The sequence below is a fragment of the Antechinus flavipes genome, chromosome 3 (genome assembly GCF_016432865.1).
Source record: "Antechinus flavipes isolate AdamAnt ecotype Samford, QLD, Australia chromosome 3, AdamAnt_v2, whole genome shotgun sequence".
NCBI classification, from domain to species: domain Eukaryota; kingdom Metazoa; phylum Chordata; class Mammalia; order Dasyuromorphia; family Dasyuridae; genus Antechinus; species Antechinus flavipes.
Genome location: NC_067400.1, coordinates 447,794,032 through 447,819,770, shown reverse-complemented (window position 1 = coordinate 447,819,770; position 25,739 = coordinate 447,794,032). Strand labels below are relative to the sequence as shown.

Genomic DNA, 25,739 nt, shown 5'->3' with positions numbered 1-25,739 from the left:
TATATTACTAACAAAACCTAGCAGCAAAAGATAGAAAGAGAAATTCCATTTAAAATAACTGTAGATAAAAGGTTCTGATAAAAGCCTCATTTCCAAAATATATGGAGATTTGACTTAAATTTTTAAGAAATCAAGCCATTCTCCAATTGATAAATGGTCAAAGGATATGAACAGACAATTTCCAGATGATGAAATTGAAACTATTACCACTCATATGAAAGAGCATTCCAAATCACTATTGATCAGAGAAATGCAAATTAAGACAACTCTGAGATACCACTACATACCTGTCAGATTGGCTAAGATGACAGGAAAAAATAATGATGAATGTAGAGGGGATGTGGGAAAACTGGGACACTGATGCATTGTTGGTGGAGTTGTGAACGAATCTAACCATTCTGGAGAGCAATCTGGAATTATGCCCAAAAAGTTAACAAACTGTGCATACCCTTTGATCCAGCAGTGCTACTACTGGGCTTATATTCCAAAGAGCTACTAAAGAAGGGAAAGGGACCTGTATGTGCCAAAATGTTTGTGGCAACCCTGTTTGTAGTGGCTAGAAACTGGAAATTGAATGGATGTCCATCAATTGGAGAATGACTGAATAAATTATGTTATATGAATGTTATGGAATGTTATTGTTCTGTAAGAAATGACCAGCAGGATGAATACAGAGAAGCTTGGAGAGACTTACATGAACTGATGCTAAGTGAAATGAGCAGAACCAGGAGATCATTATACACTTCAACAATGATACTGTTTGAGGATGTATTCTGATGGAAGTGAATTTCTTTGACAAAGAGACCTAACTTCTTTTCAATTGATAAATTATGGACAGAAGCAGTTATGCCCAAAGAAAGAACACTGGGAAATGTTTTTTTTTTCCTGTTTCAGTGAATATTTATTGATGATGGTAAGAATAGAGACAATGACAGTTCCAATGGCTTTGTTTTATTTTTTGTTGTTGTTGTTGTTCCTGAATTGGATTTATTTTTTTTTATTTTAAATAACTTTTTATTGATAGAACCCATGCCAGGGTAATTTTTTACATTATTCCTTGCACTCACTTCTGTTCTGATTTTTCCCTTCCCTTCTCCCACCCCCTCCCCCAGATGACAAGCAGTCCTTTACATGTTGAATAGGTTACAGTATATCCTAGATACAACATATGTGTGCAGAACTGAATAGTTCTCTTATTGCACAGGGAGAATTGGATTCAGAAGGTATAAATAACCAGGGAAGAAAAACAAAAATGCAAGCAGTTTATATTCATTTCCCAGTGTTCTTTCTTTGGGTGTAGCTGCTTCTGTCCATCCTTGATCAATTGAAACTGAATTAGCTCTTTTTAACAAAGAGATCCACTTCCATCAGAATACATCCTCAAACAGTATCGTTGTTGAGGTATATAATGATCTCCTGGTTCTGCTCATTTCACTTAGCATTAGTTCATGTAAGTCTCGCCAGTCCACGAGACTCTGTATTCATCCCACTGATCATTCCTTACAGAACAATAATATTCCATAACATTCATATACCACAATTTATTCAACCATTCTCCAATTGATGGGCATCCATTCACAATGGGAAATGAATGTAAACTATTTGCATTTTTGTTTTTCTTCCGGGTTATTTATACCTTCTGAATCCAATTCTCCCTGTGCAACAAGAGAACTGTTTGGTTCTGCAAACATATATTGTACCTAGGATATACTGCGACATATTTAACATATATAGGACTGCTTGCCATCTAGGGGCGGGGGTGGAGGGAGGGAGGGGAAAAATAGGAACAGAAGTGAGTGCAAGGGATGATGTTGTAAAAAAAAAATTACCCTGGCGTGGGTTCTGTCAATAAAATGTTATTATAAAAATAAATAAATAAATAAATAAACAAAAAAAAAATAAAATAACTGTAGATAATGTAAAATAAAGTCAGAGCTAAACAATAGGGAAACTATCAAATACTCATGAGAAGGCTAGTTAATATAATAAAAATGACAGTACTGTCTAAATCAATCTATTTGTAAAGTACCATACCGGTCAGACTACCAAAAATTATTTTGTAGAGGTAGAAAAAAAATAACATAATTCCTCTGAAAGAATAAAAGGTCAAGATTATCAAGGCGGGGGGAGGGGGAGAGGGGAAAGGAGAAAGGAAGGTGGCCTAGCCGTACCAGACCCAAAACTATATATTTTAAAGTGACATTTATCAAAACTATTTGGTACTGGCTAAGAAATAGAGTGATAAATCAATGAAATAGGTTAAATAAGACACAACAATCAGTGGAGTCAAATTTATAAGAAATACAAGTCATTCTCACAATTGATAAATAGTAAAGGATATGAACAATTTTCAGTTGAAGAAATTAAAACCATCTGTAGTCATGTGAAAAAAATGCTCTAAATCATTATTGATTAGAGAAATGCAAAGTAAGACAACTCTGAGGTACTACCTTACACCTTTCAGATTGACTAAGATGATAGGAAAAGATAAAAGAGAAATGTGCTTAAAATGTTTGTACATGTATATCAAATTGCTTGCTATCTTGTGGAGAGGGAAGGCAAGGTAGCAAAGAAAAAAAAGATTTGAAATTCAAAATCTTCCAAAAACAAATGCTCAAACTAAAAAAAAAGAAAACTAGAATTAGGCAAAAGGAAGCCAGCAAAGTTACAAGATACCAAAAAATAATAAAACAATATATATATAAAATAGAAAACATGAACGAGAAAGTGAGATATAAAACTCTGGAGAACAGATCAAGGAAAGAAAACATAAGAATAATAGAATTTTCTGAAAGCTACAATTAAAAGAATTTTGAAACAGCAAAACAAGAAAAAAAATTTAATTGTCCCTAAATGTTAAAATAAGAGGGAGGGGAAAGTAGAAATAGGGAAAAAATCCACTGATATCTGAAAGAGATCCTACAAAGAAAATCTATCTATAGGAACAAAATAGCCAGGTCAAGGAAAAAATATTACAAGCAGCACCAAAAAAAAAAAAACTTCAAATATTGCAAAACCACAGTAGTTTGAGTCACATAAGAACTAAGCAGCAACTCCATTGAAAAGTCACAGGTTTTGAATTACTATATATTGAAGAGCAAAAGAATTTAGGTTGTGACTGAAAATATTTCCAGAAGCATAATCATGAATCAAAAAAAAAAAAAAAAAAGACATTTAATGGACACTTAGACTTTCAAGATTTTGTTGCCAAAAAAAACCCTGAGCTTAAGAGAAAATTTGACATACAACATTCAAGAGAAATGTCAAGTAAACATCAAAGACAAATTATAAGGGACTCAATAAGGATAAACTTTTATACAGGGACATGTAGATGGACATCTCTGAGCACAGTGTTTATTATACTCTTTCTTGAAATGGACATTCATTGTTTCATATTTTGAATCTTTATATTCTGTGCATATGGAAATTTTTTTCTTTTCCTATTTAAATTTAAAATAAGTTTTTTTAAAAAGAACTGATAAAGGGGATGGTTTCAGAGAAATCTGGTATGTCTTTTATGAACTGATGCACAGTGAAGTGAACAGAATTAGGAGAATAATTTATGCAGTAACAATATGGTAAAGATAAATAACTTTCAAAGAATGAGGAACTCTGATCAATGCAGTTGCTAAACCACTATTCTAAAGGATTGATAATGAAACATGCTATTGGAGAAGTACAGAATGAAACTTTTTTTGGTCTGATAAAGGCCTCATTTCTAAAATATATAGAGAATTGACTCAACTTTATAAGAATTCAAGCCATTCTCCAATTGATAAATGGTCAAAGGATATGAACAGACAATTTTCAGATGAAGAAATTGAAACCATTTTTAGTCATATGAAAAGCTGCTCCAATCACTACTGATCAGAGAAATGCAAGTTAAGAACAACTCTGAGATACCACTACACACCTGACAGATTGGCTAAAATGACAGGAAAAGATGATGATGAATGTTGGAGGGGATGTGGGAAAACTGGGACAGTGATAAAGTTGGTGGAATTGTGAACAGATCCAACCATTCTGGAGAGCAATTTGGAACTATGCTCAAAAAGTTGCTATCTTGTGGAGAGGAAAGGCAAGGTAGCAAAGAAAAAAAAAAAAAAGATGTGAAATTCAAAGTCTTCCAAAAATAAATGTGTATTCCCTTTAACCCAGCAGTATTTCTGTTGAGTTTATATCCCAGTGATCTTGAAAGAGGGAAAGGAACAACATCTGCAAAAATGTTTGTGGCAGCTCTTTTTGTAGTGGCAATTGGAGAACGGCTGAATAAATTATGGTATATGAATGCTATTGAATATTATTATTCTGTAAGAAACAACCAGCAAGATGATTTCAGAGAGACCTGGAGAGACATGAACTGATGCCAAGTGAAATGAGCAGAACCAGGAGATCATTGTATATGGCAACAAGACTATTCAATGATTAATTCTGATGGACTTGGCTCTCTTCAATAATGAGATGATTCAAATCAATTCCAATTGTTCAGTGATGAGGAGAGCCATCCACACCTAAAGAGAGGACTGTGGGAGCTGAGTGTGGGCCACAACATAGCATTCTCATTCTCTCTGTTGTATTTTGCTTGCATTTTGTTTACTTTCTCAGTTTTTTTTCCTTCTTGACCCGATTTTTCTTGTGCAGCAAGATAAATATATATGTATTACATATGTATAAATGTAATTATATACTACATTATAAATATATGTGTATATATATATATATATATATTGGATTTAACATATATTTTAAACATATTTAACATGTATTGCACTACCTGCTAGCTAGGGAAAAGGGTGAGGGGAAGGAGGACAATTTAGCACCAAAGCCTTTGCAAGAGTCAATATTGAAAAATTACCCATGCATGTTTATAAATAAAAAGCCTTAATTGAAAAAAAATTTTAATAAAATAGGAACAATAATTGCATCTATCTTCTAGAGGTGTTATAAAGATATGAGTTAACATTTATAAAGTATTTTGTAAATAAATCTTGAAGCTTTAAAGAAAAAAAAGAAGAATGAAACCTTTTTTTTGGGGGGGAGGAGAGCATTACCCAATGTAGAAATTTCCTTTGCTTAACCATGCATGTTTATAACAAAGGTTTTGTTGGGGGGAAAAGGGAGTTTGGGAAGATTTTTTCTTAATTAAAAAAAACTATAATTTATTTTAGAAAAGATAGAATTGATATGACAGACTAGCTTTTCTCAGCACTACAGTGATCCAAGACAATTCTAATAGCGCTGGAATAGAAAATGTCATCTGCATCCAGAGAAAGAACTATAAAGAGTGAATGCAGATTAAAGTGCACTATTTTCATCTTTTATTGTTGTTTTTTTCTTTCTTGTGCTGCTTCCTTTTTATTTTGATTTTTCTTTCCCAATATGGCTAGTACCAAAATATGTTTAAAATTATTATACATATATAACCTATATCAGATTGCTTGCTGTGTTAGAGAGGAGGAAGGAAGGAAGAAAGGGTGGAAAAATGGGAAATCAAAATCTTACAAAAGTAAATGTTAAAAATTATCTTCACGTTTAATAGGAAAAAATATTAAGTGAAAAAAAGAAAAGACAAAGTTAAATATCTTAGTTATGTTACTTCATCCACTATGAATCCTGTACTGAGCACCAATTAAAGAGTTCAAAATCCACTGTATTGAGCCTTAGTCCATTTTCTCAGAACAGACTTAATGTACCACAGGATTCCCTGAGGCTCGCCAATCCCAAATTCCAGGAAGTCCTTATAGTATTATATTACTTTAATATCTACTTCCTGAAATCTGAGAATTGACCATTTATTATCACTTTTCAGAAATAAGCATACATCCCTATCTAGAGTTGGGCTGATATGTATATTTATTGATTGATCTCTAATCTTCTTTCCCCTGATTGCAATGGGATCAAAATATGTGTGATTCTATTTTTTAAAAGCAGCAAATACAAATGAACTTGTTATGTTTTGATTACAGGGAAATTAACTCAGATTGTATTTGGCCATTGGGATGTAGTCACTTGTCTGGCCAGATCTGAATCCTACATAGGAGGAGATTGTTATATTGTGTCTGGATCTCGAGATGCTACTCTCCTGCTCTGGTACTGGAGCGGAAGACATCATATCATAGGAGATAACCCCAATAGCAGTAAGTACTTGCATATAAATTGTCTTATCAGAGAATTAATTTTTATATATCCTGCCACAATTTTCTAGCTAGCTATCATAAATATTTTTAAATGAACAACTAATTGGTAAAATTAATTAAAAGCAGTTAATGATTTTATTATCAAGCTACTATTTTTAGTCAAGAGTACCTATCAACTATGCAGGCAAGTCAGATTTTAAATATACATATAGTGGTTAATATAATTAATAAAGATTACTTTATTAAGTAATAACATATCAAATTGCTTGCCTTCTTAGTAAGAGGGTAAGGGAGAGAAAGGGTCAGAATTTAGAACTCAAAAATTTTAAAAACATATTTTTAAAATTTTTGACATGTAAAAAGCACATATAATAAAAACCATTTGACTTTTGCACTCCATGGATTAAGTACACAATTTCAAAGATACTCTTTTCTAAGTCCCAACTTAACTATCAAACACAGATTTATTTTAATATTTGTGACACAGAGTGTATTCAAAGGAATACAAATGTATAGCTTCTGACCATTCTATACCTATTCTATATGGGTTCAAAATGATGACTAAGTGGATAACCAGTGGAGGAGTACTCGAAAGTCCTTCTAAGATGGCTTGCTTAAGCATAGTTGCTGCCCTGCCACCAACATAGTTGGCCTTTGAAAGTAATTGGGATACAATCTCAAAATCCCTCAAAAGCTCCCCTCACTTATGAAAAGCAGAGTGGATAAGCAATAATCTTTTAGGAGTGATAGTGAAACAGGAAAAGAAGAAAATACAGGAGAGAGATAACCAAAGAAAAAGACAGATATATTTAGGGAAATTGTAACATAAAAATACTTTGCTAAATAGAATATTTTCAAGTTTTAACACTGTTATTGTGTGGACCACAACATAGCATTCTCACTCTTTGTTGTTGTTTCCTTGCATTTTGTTTTCTTTCTCAGTTTTTTCCTTCTTGATCCGATTTTTCTTATGCAGCAAGATAATTGTATAAATATGTATACATAGATTGGATTTAACATATTTAACATGTATTGGACTACCTGTCATCTGGGGAAAAGGTGGGGAGGAAGAAGGGGATAATTTGGGACAGAAGGGTCAATGTTGAGAAATTACCCATGCATATGTTTTATAAATAAAAGGCTTTAATAAAAAATAAATTAATTAATTTTTAAAAATTAAAAAAAAAATTTGTTTCTGAAAATCACACACACATTATGCACCTTCCCTATGAGTGAATGATCATTGTCAGATGTAGTTGAAGGTTATATGTGATTTCTGAGATTCTTTATACATAGTTTATGAAAACTATGATTTTATATGTTTACGTAATAAAACATACATATACACACACAGTTAATGCAGTTTTGCGACAACCTATTGCAAGTGTAAAAAATATGTGTGTAAAAAAATAATGTATTAGAGGAATGTATGTAAAGATAATGAGAGAAAAAAAAAAATAATGTATTGGTCCCCTACCTAGAAATGCAAATTATAATGTTAATATTGATTTGGGATATATACAATATTATTATGAAGATCATAAATGCTAACATCTTAACAACTTTGTGTGTTTCTTTCTAATCTCATTTTTAAACAAAACGTTTTCTAAAAAGAAATTTTAACCCTTCATTTAGGCAAACTTCTAGATTTGACATTTTTTTAACTTGTATCAGATTTATCATGCTCAAGTACTGATATATTCATAACTTCAGATTATCTCTGTACATTGATTTTTCAGAAGTTTGCTTCAAATAATACTAGTATTAAATCTTAATTTATTAGTTAAAATTAAATATTAATCAAAATGTAATTAAAAATTAAATCACCATATCATACATGTAGTATATGTTACTATATTTGTTACATGCAGCATGTACTATATATGTGTATACATTTTATTTGTGTGCATATTTATATAGATACAAGTGACTAGGAGTTAATTAGTTTTTTAAAAAACAAAAATATAGAACATAGGATAAATTCAATTAGGTACTTCTTTAGAATTAAGCTACAAAATGATGCAAATGATATTTCAGAAAAGGATTAGTTTCTTAAAAGCTGTCATCTGGTAGCAGAGATAAGATATTGTATATAATAGACTCCAAGAAGGTGAAGAATTCAAAGAAAAATGTCAGTTTATAGTAATTTTCTGAGATAGCTGCTTTATTTTATAATGATCTTTTAACCAAAAGATAATTATCAGCTTTAGCTCCTGTATAGCCAATTATCAAGAAAAGTTTAAAAGATACTTATTCCACTTAAATTAATAATGTTCATAAAGATCTGCAAGTTCTGGAGAGAAAATATGTAAATGCCAGTAAATTTTTTTAATGAATATATGTAAATATCTTTTAATGAAGCTTAAAGGATATTTACTAAAAGTACCAGTTTTAATAAATCATTCTCATAGTGGTATATAACATGTAGGTATCTTTCATTTAGTCAGATCATCCAGGTACTTTTATATCTACATATCATAGACTATAACTTTTCCTACTTAAATTCTGCAGCTATTTATGGATCTGTATCATATAACTTACATCTGTCCCATTTTACTCAAACAAAAATCTCAACTGAACTTTAATGTTATCATATTTAGCTAGCGACTCGTATTTTATGGTCTATCATGTAAGAAACCATTTCACAGAATAATCAGGATTGAACAAATTTGTAACTTACGAAAAATAGCCACTTATGAAGCTGCTTTTCCTGCTGTGAAACAAAGTATCTATTCATTTGAATATATATTGCCTGAATCATAAATTGTTGCCATCTCATATCAACAAATATTTAAAGAGCATAAACAATATATACAACCACACATCAGATCTATATTGAATATTTCTTTAAAATTTGTATTTTCATGAATAACCATTCTAGCCATTAGAACAATCAAATCAAACTAAAATATGGATTAATAAATTGAGATGTTAGTGCAAGTGTTTTAACACTTCAATTTTCCTCTCTTATCTACCACTGTTTCATTGTTTAGATGGGTTTTTTAATATAATGCTCTGCTATGAAAAGTTGTCACAAGATCTGTAATTCTCTCTCTTCTCTAGGTATGAATCCTTAGACAGAGATAGCATTCTAGCAAGTATCTCAGTGTTAGATTTGTCTCTTCTCCTTCTCTGAAAATGTTCCCTCCACTTCTCATTCCCATTGCCTCCTCTAAACTGCATTTCCACCTGGACTAGCAAAGTCCTGCAATTAACAGTTTTTAGAGAGAAAAAAATTTAAAACAAAGAAATGTAAATAGCTTTCCCTCTGCCCAGATGGAAAAGTCAAGGTAAGAAAATGAGACACTGGATTACCTCCTTGGAAAGCAGTGTAGTACAATGGAAAATAACTGACTTTAGAATCAGAGGACATGGCTTCAAATCTCATTCCTGAGAATTACTGCTTGTGTGGTCACGGGCAAGACATTAACTTCCCAGGGCTTCAGTTTACTTATCTATAAAAATCAACTAGATGGCTTCTGAGGTTCCTTCCAGTCTTAGCTCTATAGTTCTAAGATTCTGTGATTATAAATTCAAATACACAAAGGACCAAATCAGCTGTATACAATGTCTATATCAGTAAAACATCAAGCAAAAAAATTTTTTTTATAAAATCACAGTGTAAATAAATTAACTGCCTTTACAATGATCTAGTCCAGCATCTTAGCATAAATACAGTTACTATACACAAAAAGCTTACAATTTTAGTTGTTTTAAGATTTTTTTTTCCCTTTACTGAAAAGTATTAAGGCAAAACTCTGGGCAAATTTACTTTCCCTTTTAACCATATTAATGCTTTGAAGACTTCTGGGTAGATTTAAAACTTACACCCTGTTTATCAGATTAACAAGTCAGAGATTTGAGCATGACAAGTTATTATGAAAAGGGGAGAAAAACCTAATTATAACTACATTAATATCTTTCATTTTAACAGGATCTATTAGGCTGCTTCTGATTTCCATTAGTTGGCCTAATTTAAGGTCTTATTATAGAGACTAAACATTTTATCCTGTGCCAAGTAGGCAAACTCTTAAGCAGCAGAGTGTTGCAATGACTAAAGCACTTGGGCCAGGAGTCAGGAGATCTTAATTCAAATTCAGCCTCAGACATTTAACTGTATAACTCTGAACAAGTCACTTAACCTCTGTCTGCCTCAGTTTCTTCCACTGCAAAATAAAGTTAAGAATAGCATCTACCAGGGCAGCTAAGTGGCACAGTGGATAGAGTAAGAGCCCTGAAATCAGGAGGACCTGAGTTCAAATATGACCTCAGACATTCCCTAGCTGTGTGACACTGGGCAAGTCACTTAACCCCAATTAACATAACCAAAAAAAAAAAAAAGAATATCATCTACCTCAAAGAATTGTTGTGAAAATTAAATGAAATAATATTTATAAAGTACTTAGCATGGAATTTGGAGTTTGGCATATTATAAGCCCCATACAAATGTTTATTTCCTTCCTTGCATATTCCCCTTTGTGGTATTTTCTTTCATTATCATTGTAAAATTATATTATTTATTCCTTAGCCCCGTGTGCACAAACCAGAAGATTTCTAAAAAGAAAGCTTAAGTGGTATGGTTCTGTGTTTACATTCCTTTTCTATGTATTTTTAAAAGATTGATAATCCTTCTTATATCCTAGAAGAAAAAGTTATTTTAGTATATCTATCTTGTAGGTAGAGAAACAGTCTGCCATTAGATCTTAAATCCTCTGGTAAATAATTCAGGCATCTCAACGCAGAGACTTTTAAATTATCATTACCAGTTCTGCTAATCTTTCTTTAAATGATTTTTAAGAACTTACCATATTGACTCATCAAAATAATTTAAAAACAAAATAATGCATATGGAATAGTTTCAGATCATAAAAATAACAACCAAAGATTACCTCAAATACACTATACTTTGAGTGTAACTGTTTTGTTATATATTTTATGATCTCTTTATTAAGTGTCACTCTTTAAAATCTGTGATTTTGAACACAGGAAATTATCTTGGAGCCTTGGACTACATACCTGAGTAGATGATAGAATTGAAGAAAAGTGAGGGACAGATGCTTTCATCTGAAACAGACTTTTATACAAAATCAGAAACTAATTTGGAAGTGATAAAAATTAATTTGCACACTTTAATTGGAAGCAGTTTCCTACATGAAAGAAGGAAGGGAAAAGCAGGCAGCTTCTATGAAAAGCTGATTGAATTTTTTGTCAGGCAGGTATGTTGGACTTGGCCGTTTATCCTCTTGAGCCTCTCTCTCCAATATATTACATTCTGCCTCTGACTGGTGTTCTTTAAGAGGATCAATGCTATTCCTCTTGTATCCCTGGAGTCTGAAATCTTATTGATCTTGGGACTTGACATTTCTCATTATATGCTGTAACTTCCAAGAAGATAGTCACAAAAGATGCAGGTTAACATTCCTTTAAGTTTGGATACTTGAAAAAACACTTATAATTGAAAACCAAAACTCAATATGCATTGACATCCTAAAGTAAGATAAATTTTTAAAGTACAAAGAGTTTTATTTAAAGTCCTTAAAATAAAATTCATAAGATATTCATAATATAAATGATTTTTAAATTATAGCAAAAACATTTTTGAGGGAAGAAAATTTGTCCTTTTCAAATGGAAAAGAATTAATGTTCAAATATCTAGACTGTCCTAGGTACCTTCCTCTTCTAATTCTCATTCAAAGAAGTATTTCCATTCCTTTGTTTTTGAAACCAGAAAACTTTAGTCTATACTTTCTCTTGACTCCCATCTTTTCCTTTTTAATACTAGCCAGCCCCTCAAACATATCACTCAATACTAAACATTTGCAAGCCTTATTTATTTTTTTCTTTTCTTTCTACCTTCTCTAATGAAACTTCTCCTAATGCCCAAACCCATTTTTCTCCACTGATCATTGAATATTTTTTAAATGTAAATGCATAAAAAGTAGTCTACAACTCTGTTTTTTCCTAGAGTGCTTAAGTTTCTGAGAGAAGGGACATTTACAGTATCATATATGTTATAACTTCAGTAGGCCTTATAGGGACTTAATCATGTCAAAAGATAATTTCATACAAAGTATTTTTGTTTACATTATAGTTTTGACTTTAATGCCAGTGTTTCAGTCCCCAAGTCAGTAATGTACAAATACAGATTCTACTAGAACTTTTCTTTTCTTTGTATGGCCAGTACTTAGCACTGAACCCTGGCATAGAGTAATCACTTAATAAACATTTGTTATTGATTCATTGATGTTCCTTCTACTTCTGGGAATAGGATTTTCCTGTCCTCTCTCAGCATAAATATAGATGTTTCTTTTCTCTCTAAAGGTTATATCCTAATGTTCCTTGGGTTCTTTCTACACCCAGTTTCGTCATGTCTCATTGCACACCCATCAGGCAGTGGTGGTTGAAATACAGCTTCTCCCCATTTGGTTCTACTCCTCTCCTTCCATATAAATAAGTCTGAGAATGAAGGTTAGGTTCTTATAAAGAAGTAAAGCAAGAGACAAGGTCTAGTACAAAAGTTGGTATCACTTAGAGATCATCTTTAGGGATCTGAAATGAATGGGACTTACAGTTGTCAAGATGAATGAAACCTTTTGCTATACAGTACCATCTTTCCATCTGACTTAATTTGAGAATGTTCTGAATGGAATGGTCCTGAGAAAGTGCTGTCACTTCAGACCTTGGGATTAGGGATTGCTTTGGCAAAAGAGGAATTCAGAGAAGATGGTTATTGCAATAACGGGAGCCACCTGCCAGTGGCCGCTGTAGAATGGATCTCTTCATGTGAGAGGATGATGACGATACAAGGAGAATGAGAGGCAGTTGTCCTGTCTGACCTCTCTCCTCTTCCCTCTTGCCTCCCATTTATTTCATTCCCAATTCACAAGGAACATCTGCGAAGGCTGCTTTGCAACTCCTTCAAGTTTATGATTCACAACTGTAGAGGCTCTCAGAGAAGTGACCTGTCCCTTCACCTAGGCATGGTCCTTAAACAACCCCTGATATTACTGGGAATGGTTCCAGTTTATTCCCATTACATATGATATTTACTGTCTAAATAGATGCTACTTATTATTTTAAGGAAGATTCCATTTATTCCTGATTTCTCTACTGTTTTTAATAAAAATGGGTGTTGGATTTTATCAAATGCTTTTTCTGCATCTATTGAGATGATTATATGGTTTTTGTTAATTTGTTTATTGATATAATCAATTATGCTAATAGTTTTCCTGATATTGAACCAGCCCTGCATTCTTGGTATAAATTCTACTTGGTCATGGTGTATTATCCTGGAGGTGATTTTCTGTAATCTTTTTGCTAATATTTTATTTAAGATTTTTGCATCAATCTTCATTAGGGAGATTAGTCTATAATTTTCATTCTCTGTTTTCATCCTACCTGGTTTAAGTGTCAGTACCATGTCTGTGTCATAAAAGGAATTTGGTAGGAATTCTTCTTCCCTATTTTTTCAAATAGTTTATATAGCATTGGAGTTAATTGTTCTTTAAATGTTTGGTAGAATTCACATGTAAATCTAGGTCCTGGGAAATTTTTTCTTACGAAGTTGATTAATTGCTTGTTCTACTTCTTTTTCTGAAATAGGACTATTTAAGCAATTTACTTTTTCCTCTGTTAATCTGGGCAATCTATATTTTAGTAGGTATTCCTCCACTTAGGTTCTTAAATTTATTGGCACAAAGTTGGGCAAAGTAATTCCTAATTAATGCTCTAATTTCCTCTTCATTGGTGGAAAGTACTCCCTTTTCATTTTTAAGAATTTAAGAATTACAATTTGATTTTCCTCTTTCCTTTTTCTAATCAAATTTACTAAAGGTTTATCTATTTTGTTGTGTTTTTTTTTCATAAAACTAACTCCTAATTTTATTTATTAATTCAGTAGTTCTTTTGTTTCAATTTTATTAATCTCCCTTTATTTTTAGAATTTCAAGTTTGACATTTGATTGGGGGTGTTTAATTTACTCTTTTTCTAGCTTTTTTAGTTGCAAACCCAATTCATCGATCTTCTCTTTCTCTATTTTATGCAAGTAAGCATCTAGAGATATAAAATTTCCTGTTATTATTGCTTTGATTGTATCCCATAAGTTTTGGTATGTTGTCTCATTCTTGTCATTCTCTTGGATGAAATTAATTAATTGTGTCTATGATTTGCTGTTTCACCCATTCATTCTTTAGGATGAGATTGTTTAATTTCCAATTACTTTTTGGTCTATTTTCCCGTGGCTTTTCATTGAATATAATTTTTATTGCATCATGATCTGAAAAAAATCCATTTACTATTTCTGCCTTTCTGCATTTGATTTTGAGGTCTTAATGTCCTAATACATGGTCAATTTTTATATAAGTTCCATGAATTGCCAAGAAGAAAGTGTACTCCTTTTTGTCTCCATTCAGTTTTCTCCAAAGATTTATCAGACCTAACTTTTCAAAAATTCTATTTACCTCTTTAACTTCTTTCTTATTTATTTTGTGGCTTGATTTATCTAGTTCTGAGAGAGCAAGGTTGAGATCTCCCACTATTATAGTTTTGCTTCTATTTCTTCTTGCAGCTCTCTTAACTTCTCTTTTAGGAATTTCCATGCTATACCATTTGGTGCATATATATTTAGTATTGATATTACTTCATTATCTATGGTACCCTTTAGCAAGATATAGTTTCCTTTCTTATCTCTTTTAATTAGATCAATTTTTGCTTTTGCTTGATCTGAGATCAGGATGGTTACCCCTGCTTTTTTTTTTACTTCACCTGAAACATAATAGATTCTGCTCCAGCCTTTTACCTTTACTCTGTATGTATTACTCTGCTTTAAATGTATTTCTTGTAAACAATATATTGTGGGATTCTGGCTTTTAATCCAGTCTTCTATCTGCTTCCACTTTATGGGAGAGTTCATCCCATTCACATTTACAGTTAAAACTACTAATTCTGTATTTCCTGCCATCTTATTATTCCCACATTATTCTTTTCCTTTTCCTTTTTCCCTTTCCCTCCTCCCCAGTATTTAATTTATGAGCACCATTTATCTCAAGTAGTCTTCCCCCTTTAAAATCTTTCCCCCTTTCTTAAACCTTTTCTCTATTTCTGTTTTCCCTTGTATTTAGCCTAGCCTTCCCTTTTTGCCTTTCCCCTCCCTCTTTTCAATAAGGTGAGAGAAGTTTTTCTGTAAACCAATTATGTCTAATATTTTCTCTTTGAGCCAAATCTGATGAGAGTAAGACTCACACAATATTCATCCCTCTCCCTTCTTTCCCTCAGATACAAATAAGTTTCCTTTGCCTCTTCGTGAGATGTAATTTCCCTCTTTTTACCTCCACTTTTCCCTTTTTCTGGTACTCTCCCCTTTTCACCTCTAGTTCCTTTTTTAATATTATAACAGTAAAATTAAATTGTACATTGACTTTCTATGTATACCCATAACAGAAATAAAACAGTTCTTTTTACGTTTTTATGCTTCTCTTGAGTCCTGTATTTGGAGATAAACTATTTTGTTTCCCTCTGGTCTTTTCATCAGAAATAAATGGAATTCACCTGTTTCATTGAATGTCCATCTTCTTCCCTGAAAGAAAATGCTCAGTTTAACAGGATAACTTATTTTGGGCTTTATTGCAAGTTCCTTTGCCTTTTGGAATATCAGATTCCAGGCCCTTCAATCCTTTAAAGTGGAAGCTGCTAGATCCTGGGTGATCCTTATTGTGGAGCTTTGGTATTTGAGTTGTTTTTTCTGGATACTTATAATATTTTTTCCTTGGTGTGATAGTTCTGAAATTTAGCCACAGTATTCCTTGAAGTTTTAATTTTGGGGTCTCTTTCAGGAGGTGTTTGGTCAATTCTTTCAATGGCTATTTTACCTTTTGATTCTATTACATCAGGGCAGTTCTCATTGATGATTTCCTGAAAAATAGTGTCTAGGCTCTTTTTTTCATCATGGTTTTCAGGGAGTCCAATAATCCTTAGATTGTCTCTCCTAGATCAATTTTCCAGGTCAGTTGTTTTCCCAAGTAGGTATTTTACATTTTTTTCACTTTTTTGGTTTTGCTTGACTGATTCTTGATGTCTTGACTCATTCATTTCCATTTGTTCAATTCTGATTTTTAGTGAATTATTTTCTTCATTTTTTAAAACTTCTTTTTGTATTTGTCCAATTGAGTTTTTAAATGAGTTGTTTTGTTCTCTGGAATTTTTTTTTTCCATTTCACAAATTCTGTTTTTTAAGGTCTTATTTTCTTTTTCTACTTCACAAATTCTGTTTTTCAGGGAGTTTTCTTTTTCCACTTTATCAACTCTATCGTTTAATGAATTATATGCCTTTTCCAAACCCTCTTGCAGAGTTTTCCTTCCCTTTCCCCATTTTTCTTCAAGCTCTCTTTTGAGATCCTTTTTAATTTCTTCTAGGATAACTTTGTGTGATGGGGACCAGGTTATATCAGTCTTTGGGGCTTCATCTGGAGACAATCTGCTTTTAGTCTCTTCAGGGTTTGTAATCTGTTCTTCTCAATCACCATAGAAGCTATCTATAATTGAAGTTCACTTTGCCTTTTTATTCATTTAAAAAAAATAATTGGAATCTGCTTTTAGGGCAAGGGAAGTTTTCCAAGCTTCCTCCACAGGCACTAGCAAAGCAGCAGTGTTTCTACTGGGAATGTGCTGAGTTACTCTCATTTCTGGGTAGGTGTGGCCAGATCCCATGAGATGCTGGCATTTGGGATTCACTATTTACCTTTTGTGTTTGTGTCAGATGTTTTATAACTTCTCAGCTTGCAACCAGGGCAGAGTAGCCAACACTGTGGTAGAGTCCTTCCTGTAGATTTTCCACCACAGGGAGTCTGCACCATCCTGCAGAGACCACTCCCCACCCTGGGTTTGTTCAGTGTGCACGTCCTGTGTCTGGCCACCTCCCTGCACCCAACCAAAATAGGCCTTTTCTGCCAATCCTCAAAATTATCTAATGCTATTAATTTGCTGCAATCCCAATATTCATGAATTCTGCCATTCTAGAACTAATTCAGAGGGTCCAAAGAGAAGTTCAGTAAGAAGTGTGTGTCCTCTCTGCCATCTTGGCTCTGCTCCTGCGGCATCATTTTCTAAGCACTCATAAAAAAAAAGTTATTCTCATTCTGGATAATGGTATATGTGCAATGTCAATATTTCTTCATGCCTTAGATACTAAAATGTCAAATTTGGAGATGGGCCTCTCCATTAGTCCTTAATCCCTCCTTATAATCTCATCATAGATGAAGATCCTCACATGGGAAGAGTGATTCTGGAGGGAAAGTGATGGTGTTTCTATTCTTCATAGAGTGATATCACCTGCAGCTCCCTCCCGTATAACCTTTTACCTCCAATTATCTCTTATCAGTTGTGATGGGACAGTGATGGGATACTTCTTAAGATTTGAAATGTTTTCTGGGATGTGTGACATCTGTCCCTGTCAGTAAAATGAAATATAGGAAAAGTTCCCTTCAGTGCTGGTGGTTTACTAAATCCAAGTACCCTACATAACATTTTAGAACCACTTCTAGTTTTCTCTATCTCCACATCTAATAATTCCTCACACCTGTTTGATGATACTACATGGTTGGTTATACACTAGTTTGTGTGGCAATCTTACTTGCTTTCATAAAGAATTTGAGCCTAAATTTGGAACTATGCGCAAAAAGTTATCAAATTGCATACCCTTTTATCCAGCAGTGTTACTATTGGGTTTATATCCCAAAGAGATTTTAAAAAAGGGAAAGGGACTGTATGTGCAAGAATGTTTGGCAGCCCTCTTTGTAGTGGCCAGAAACTGGAAACTGAGTGGATGCCCATCAATTGGAGAATGGCTGAATAAATTGTGGTATATGAATGTTATGGAATATTATTGTTCTATAAGAAATGACCAGCAGCATGAATACAGAGAGGCCTGGAGAGACTTACACGAACTGATGCTAAGTGAAATGAGCAGGACCAGGAGATCATTATATACTTCAACAACAATACTATATGATGATCAATTCTGATGGACGTGGCCATCTCCAACAATGAGATGAACCAAATCAGTTAACAATAGAGCAGTAATGAACTGAACCAGCTACACCCAGCGAAAGAACCCTGGGAAATAACTGTGAACCACTACATAAAATTCCCAATCCGTCTATTTTTGTCCACCTGCATTTTTGATTTCCTTCACAGGCTAATTGTATACTATTTCAAAGTCCAATTCTTTTTGTACAGCAAAATAACTATTTGGACATATATACTTATATTGTATTTAATTTATACTTTAAGATATTTAACATGTATTGGTCAACCTGCCATCTGGGGGAGGGTATGGGGGGAAGGAGGACAAAAATTGGAACAAAAGGTTTGGCAATTGTCAATGCTGTAAAATTATCCATGCATATAACTTGTAAATAAAAAACTATAATAATTTTTTTAAAAAATTTGAGCCTACACATTAATGTTTGTATCTACCTTCTCTCTTCCAATATAACTAGGATCTTCCTGGGTCTAGATTCAAATTACATTCCTGGATTTTTCAAAACTTTTTTCTGATCTCCTTTCAGCAATGCTCCCAACAATCTTTTTTTTTTTTTAACCAAAGCCCTTCATTGTCTGACATTATTTTCTTATTTAGCCACTTATTTAGCCATCTTTATCTCCTAACTGCCTCTTTGACACTTACACTTTGATTCCATTCAGCAGCATTTTGTTGAGCTCACATTTATTTTCTCATTCATTTAGTCCACAAACAAATATAATATCAAATATCCAATCATAGTGTTCTGTTTAATAATCAGTTGATCACTGCCTCACATTGTCCACATAATTTTTTCCAAGTTTGTTCAGTTCATTATTTTCTCAGGGTATAAACTTTTAGCAGGTCATGAACCAAATGTTTCATTGTCTGTTTCTTAATTACTACTTTGTACCCCAAAACTTAGCCTTGAAGCAGTCATTCACTAAAGGGCTTGAAAATATCAATAATAATGCTTCCTTTTCCTCATGTTGATATAATGATAAATTGAGTTATAGCTCTACACTAGGTTTACGATAATAAAGAAAAATTGTTATCCTTTTTCAATTTAAAACGTTTCACATGAATAATATTATTATCTGAATTGTGCATTCCACTACTGGAGATGTAAATTTTGTGTCTTTGCAAAAGTCACAGGTTTATTTCTGAGCATTGATTTTTGATAAGATGTTTCTGGTTTTTACAGGTGATTATCCTGCTCCACGGGCTGTCCTCACAGGGCATGACCATGAAGTTGTCTGTGTATCAGTCTGTGCAGAACTGGGACTAGTTATCAGTGGTGCTAAAGGTTAGAAGTTATTTTAAATCTTTCAAAATGTAGAATTTTCTTTTGGTGAGTATTTTTCCATTCAATTATATACTCACAATAAATAATTATAATCACTATCAATTCTTTAACTGCTCGATGTCAATATTTAGACTAGACTAGTATAAAATATATTTTAATAAATTCTGTGTGATACTTTTTTATTATCAAAACATAATTCCACCCCACAGTTTCAAATCTCAGTGTTGGATGGCTGAAATCAGGCTTGTATATTTATGTTTGAGTGTTGAGAAGTATATATGATTTCTTGATCCTCCCTTCCCCATTGTACATCATTAGCAAGCATTTATTAAGCACCATGCTGAATGTTGGGGATATAAAGAAAGATAAAACATGATCGCCTTCTCAGAACTCACATTTCAAACAAAGGTTTAAAATACAAAAACATTTCAAACTAGTGTGACTACCTTTATAATTTAAGTACTTTGTTTTAGTTAATATGCTACTATTCTCATGTTTTTATAATAATAAATCAGAATATATCTGTAGTATTTAGATTCTGTACAAGTAGCTATATAGTTTGTTATATTACCATTGATATCTGAATATTGCTGGTCTTTTCCTTTTCAGAAGGCCCTTGCCTTGTCCACACAATCACAGGAGATTTGCTGAGAGCACTGGAGGGACCAGAAAACTGCTTATTCCCTAGATTGATTTCCGTGTCCAGTGAAGGCCACTGTATCATATACTATGAACGAGGACGGTTCAGTAATTTCAGCATTAATGGAAAACTTTTAGCTCAAATGGAGATCAATGATTCAACCAGGGTAAATCTCAAAATTTTACACTAAAACTTCAGAAGAAAATATATTCAATTCATTAGGAAGTCCATGATTAATGATAGGATTTCTCATTGAAAGATAGGGTCTTAGCAGCAAATAACTTATTTATTAATCCCTTAACTTTCAGGTGAAAGTAAATTTGATGACTTTGTAACCATTGTTTTTAATAAACTTTTAATTAAGGGGAACTTTAATGAACATCTTGTAAAAATCCTTGGAGTCAAATTTTCCTGGACATAGGAAAGTCTCTTAGCATTGCTTGTTTCATCAAAAATGAAATACTATTGTCCACCTAACTTCACATAAAATAAATGCTTATGAAAGTACTTTAGAAAATATAAAAGTACTTTATACATAAAGGTATATTACATATAAGGCAAAAGTAAAATTTCATTGAGCTCTTTGCTGTAATAAGTTTTGATCATTTTTAAGAATGTCAGAAATTTCATATATTATTGTTTATTGAGAAAATAATATTTGATTTTCTGTTCTTTTGAAGGCCATCCTCCTGAGCAGCGATGGACAAAATCTTGTCACTGGAGGAGACAATGGAGTTGTAGAAGTATGGCAGGCTTGTGACTTTAAACAGCTTTATATTTATCCTGGCTGTGATGCTGGCATAAGGGCAATGGATTTGTCCCATGATCAAAGGTGAGTTACAGCAAAAAAGAAATCTAATTTTTAAGAATTGTAGCAAAAGATCCTTCATACGTGAACTAGTAAAGTGCAAGTTCCATAACACTGCTGTTAGTTTGCTCTCCTGCAATTTATTCCGAGGGAAAACCAGGATCCAAAGAGAATGAAGATGTACCTTAATAAGAGAAATTTAAGTGGTGAGAAAATAGCCATAGGAATAGTACTGCTAAAAAGCAAAAGAAATAGAAGTGATGAGGTCAAGCAGAAAAACGGGAAATTAGTTCTGGGAAATGCTCAGAACGACTAGTCTCATTGTTATACTTGTTTCCCCTTTCTCCCATTATTTACATTTAAAGTATTATAGATAATTTGTTGATATGTATGTCTTACTGTATAAATTGTATTAACTGGAATAATTTTGGTTGTACAAAGTTAATTAAGTTCATAATAATTTTTTTTTTTAAATAACCACCCCTTAGAATCTAATGGGTTTTCTAAATTCAATGGTTCAAATAAGCATTACTCAGTATTTATGTTAAGTAAAAGATGAATTTACAGTAAAACAAAGATTAGTTTTAGCTTGGGATTTGGTCTCCAGCCCACTAATACACCCAGAAAAATGTATGGATAAAATGTCTAGTCTGTGCTATCAAATTACCATCAGAGGCTTAATGGATACTTAGATTTTATTTGTCATTGGATATAATCTTTTCTTCAAGTTATTTGCGATTACTGTTCCATTAAAAATTAGATTATTCTTATTTTCAATTATATTTTTCACATAGAATATTAGAGATCCAAAAAACCGCAGCTAGATTTTGTAACTTGTACATTGATCATAGACTGAGAAAGAACCCTAGAAATCATAAGGCCCAGATACCTCATTTTAAACATAAGAAAACAGAGGCCCTCAGAGAACACAGGAGTAAAGGATTCATTGCCAGGTCTTCAGTCCAAATGCATTACTTTTTCTAAGAAATAAAATAAACTTTTAACAGGCCTCATGTGGCATGTAATTCCATACTAATTATTGTGCTTTTAGATATAAGCAATATGGCAGTTGCTAAATGGCAAATTGCTGAAATAAGAAATTGATTAGCTGAATGAGGGAGAACAAGACTAATGAGCATCTCCTAGGTTGAGAGGTTGGGCATGTAAGTGCATGTATGTATTTTACGTAGGAGGAAGACAAGAGGTTTGCATGGTATTGTGCTGTATGCTAGTTGGGGAACAGTATTGAGGGGAGAGAGATATCTCTTATTTCTTCATTCTCTCGTGTATTTTAGCCTTCTTTCAGCCCCTCTTCTTGAAGAAGACAAAGCTTTCTGTCCCTTAGAACAGAGAGGTTAATAGTCTCCGTTAGTTGATCAATAAGCATTTATTAAGCCTACTATGGACTAATAAGCACTTTTAAAAAGTTCCTGCTCTCAAGGACATCACTATCTAACAGGAGAGACAGCAAGGGTCCAAGCTAATGGTCTGACTTTGGACAGGTGTCTGGGTGGGCTTTGGTATCCTCATAAAGGGAGCCAAACTATATTAATCTCTAAAGTCAGTTCCAGCTATAGCATGATGATTCCTCTAACTGTGTTGTATTTCCTAGTTTCTTTCAACTTTAATACCTCAAAGGATTTTTTTTTTAAATCTTGGCCTGCGAAGGCAATTCCCTTTTCTCTATCATATTATGTATCTTAACCCCATCTAAATGATTGCATATTTTAAATTAGTGGAATTCTGAATGAATGAGATTTTGCTGTATAAAGTGACAGATCCCCAATGTGTCTGAATATTGATGCAAACACTTAACAAATATCTCTGCTCTTCCAGGACACTGATAACCGGCATGGCTTCTGGTAGCATTGTAGCTTTTAATATAGATTTTAATCGATGGCATTATGAGCATCAAAACAGATACTGAAGATGGATGGAATTGAAATCTAATGAAAGTTGAGAGCACAAGTGCTATAATGAAGGACGTTTATCTCTGGTGGAAAAACACGTCTCCATTGGCCTCCGTTGTACATTCCATTACACCCAGCAATAGCTGTACATTGTAGTAAGCAACCATTTTACTTTGTGTGTTTTTTCACAACCAAACACCAGCTGCTACCAAGCAAGCTTGTATCATGTAAATTATATGAATTAGGAGATGTTTTGGTAATTAATTTCATATATTGTTGTTTATTGAGAAAAGGTTGTAGGACCGTCACAAGAGACTTTTGAAAATTCTGAGGAACCTTGTGTCCAGTTGTTACAATGCTTATGCTAGGAATCTACATCCCATTTCCAGCCTTTTTTCAAGCTGAGAAAAAAAAAATACGTTTGATACTTTGTACATCAGATGCATCTTAACTTTAAAGGGATACTTTTGTAAAAGTAAAACCTTGTATAAAGAACAAAACGTTTCTTAATTTTATTGTGGAGTTACAACTTGCATGTTCTTTAAACCCAATGTCTTGATGGAACAGGTGTGTTCACACAAATTAAACTGGAGATTTGTCCGAGGGCACAGCTTGTGTTAAAGGGTTGAATTTGGACTCAATCAGTAATTTTTGACATTCTCACAAAAACATGGTTCACACTTTTAGACCTAAATTCATCCCTTCTAAGTGAAGTTTTCATAAAGCATTTGGATATTGATTCATTATTTGCCATCTTATACAATGAAAATTAAACCCTTTCCTTCTTAATTTGAAGATCAAGCAAAACGGGGGCTTAAGGATATGGTTCTGGTTTTCATTGTATAAGCAGGAGTCATGCTTGTTCAGTTCCCTAGTACTTAAATGACTCCCCGTCATATTGTGTCAAGAGTGCTATACTTCTGGAGTCAATCCAATGGCCTAGTTTGGTGATCAGATATTCACATTTTTCTCTTTATTTCTTCAAATAACTTGATTTCTTTAAAAATAAATCAAATTTCATTGTAATGATTGAAATTTTTTTAAGTTCTTGCGAAATCTTCATCTAAATCCACATTCTTAGCCCAAGGCATTTCATCTTTTATGATATTAAACAATGGCTATCAAATTATTTTCCATAAATTATACTGATCAAGTTATACATCCAGGGGAACATACACCTTACTTCATGTTTCTTCTTTGTATATTTGGTGACTGTATTGTCATAGATGTACATATTGTGTCAGTAGGGCTATGAGGCATGTAACAGGAATGTAATTTTCTCAGAATTTACACTCACTTGCAGTCATTTATTTAAAAGATAAAACAAGATAATGGATTCTTTGTATTGGCACTTTGCACCAGAAACATATCATTATTTATTGCTGTGATTACTTATTTGTTCCCCACCTTGTATTAGTAAGTTTTAGCACTGATTCCTTCTTCACTGTTGTTTGTATTTATAAGATTCTGAAATCATGAGGAATCAAAGTAATGATTAAGTTATTCATCACCAGTCTGTAAGCAATATTTGAGTTTTGTAGCTTAGAATTGGGAGAATACTGAACATCTGGAAGACAAGTCCATTTCATCTTGAGACCATGGTGAAATATTTTGGATATATAAATTCCTTAAGCTATTGTAACCATGTTTTATTGCAAAGATGTAAAATATGCCAGATGTGTGTGAGTTGGAAATCAAAAAAAAAGAAAAATAAAATATGCAAAGAATTCAGATTGTTTTATATTTCATTAAGAATTTCACTAACATGCATTAATAATGTCATATAGCCTTTAGAAAATAAATACCCCTTTCTCTGCAAGATCTACAATATCGAAAACACAAATCAAAATCCTAATGGGATTTAGTAATTTGATGAATAAACTGTTCTCCTGGGCCATGTGGCAGAGATTTGAACCAAGAGTGACCAGAGTGATACTCTCCCAGTGTAATCTCTCTCTCTGTGTGTGCTCACTTTCTTGGGAGAGGGGTGGGAGAGAGAGGAGAGAAAGGAAGAGGGAGAGAAATATATATAAGCTAATATATGCTGAATGTCATCACTAAGTAGTAATACTGGTTTGAAATCATGTCATTTATAGCTTACAGAGTAGTTGAATAGTGGACCATCTGGAGCACAATGGACAGGACTCAATATACTCAAGCAGCTACACCACAGTATCCCAGCCATGGGAAAGACTTATCCCATAAGGGAGCATACGGAACAAGTACAAAGAAGGCCCATTCAGCACCATGTTATTGAAATGCTGGAGAGAACAAAGCAGCAAAACTACAAGCATCAGTTCAGTCTGTTAGAGGAAGACTTTTTTACTCCAAGTGAAAAGAACTCCTGGGATGCACAGTAATCCAGAGATCAGCAACTTAAAACTCAGTCTCAACCCAATTTTATCACAAAGATGAATCTCCAGGCACAGTGGCCAAGTAACAAAGGTTCTACAGTTCTTTAATGATCTCTGTGGTGTCATTATGACTGAACAATGTCAGCCAGTTTCTCAAGTCACTTAAAACAGCCTAAGTTAGAAAAAGAAATTGACTAAATTCCTTAAGCAATTAATTTTAAGGAAAGAGAGAAGATAGCACTAATTCAGTCATCAAATATAATTAAGTTTTTTTAAATGTAACATCCTGTGATCCTTTTATCATGTGTGAACTCCTCTTTAATTGGATCAAAAGGGAACAACATGATTGCTAGTCAAGTATGTGAATCACAACAGGGTACTTTAAATAATGGAGGAAAATTTCAGCAGTCAATCAACTGTTACCCCCTACCCAAATCTTAAGAGTGACAGTGTAAACTACCCTTCTTCCCAGACCCAAAGTCCCAAACTTTGATCGCCAGGTTAGATCCTTCAAAAAGTGGCTTTTTTGTTATTTATCATTCATTTCAGTCATGTCTGACTATTCAT

General features: G+C 33.1%; 1 protein-coding gene and 1 long non-coding RNA gene across 2 annotated transcripts in view; one reads left to right on the top strand and one right to left on the bottom strand.

Annotated features, from left to right (window-relative positions):
• Positions 1–4,710, bottom strand: part of LOC127554675 (uncharacterized) — a 180,776-nt gene extending 176,066 nt beyond the window's left edge. Inside the window, exon 1 of the long non-coding RNA XR_007952036.1 lies at positions 1,637–4,710. This is a non-coding gene — a long non-coding RNA (uncharacterized LOC127554675). The remainder of the gene's footprint in view (positions 1–1,636) is intronic.
• The window catches only part of NBEA (neurobeachin), a 754,131-nt gene extending 729,582 nt beyond the window's left edge, over positions 1–24,549 (top strand). The window contains exons 54-58 of the mRNA XM_051986470.1: positions 5,967–6,137; positions 19,359–19,460; positions 20,070–20,266; positions 20,781–20,932; positions 22,745–24,549. Coding sequence (XP_051842430.1) covers positions 5,967–6,137; positions 19,359–19,460; positions 20,070–20,266; positions 20,781–20,932; positions 22,745–22,835 — 713 coding nt within the window. The 3' untranslated portion in view covers positions 22,836–24,549. The remainder of the gene's footprint in view (positions 1–5,966; positions 6,138–19,358; positions 19,461–20,069; positions 20,267–20,780; positions 20,933–22,744) is intronic.
• The last annotated feature ends 1,190 nt before the right edge of the window (positions 24,550–25,739 follow it).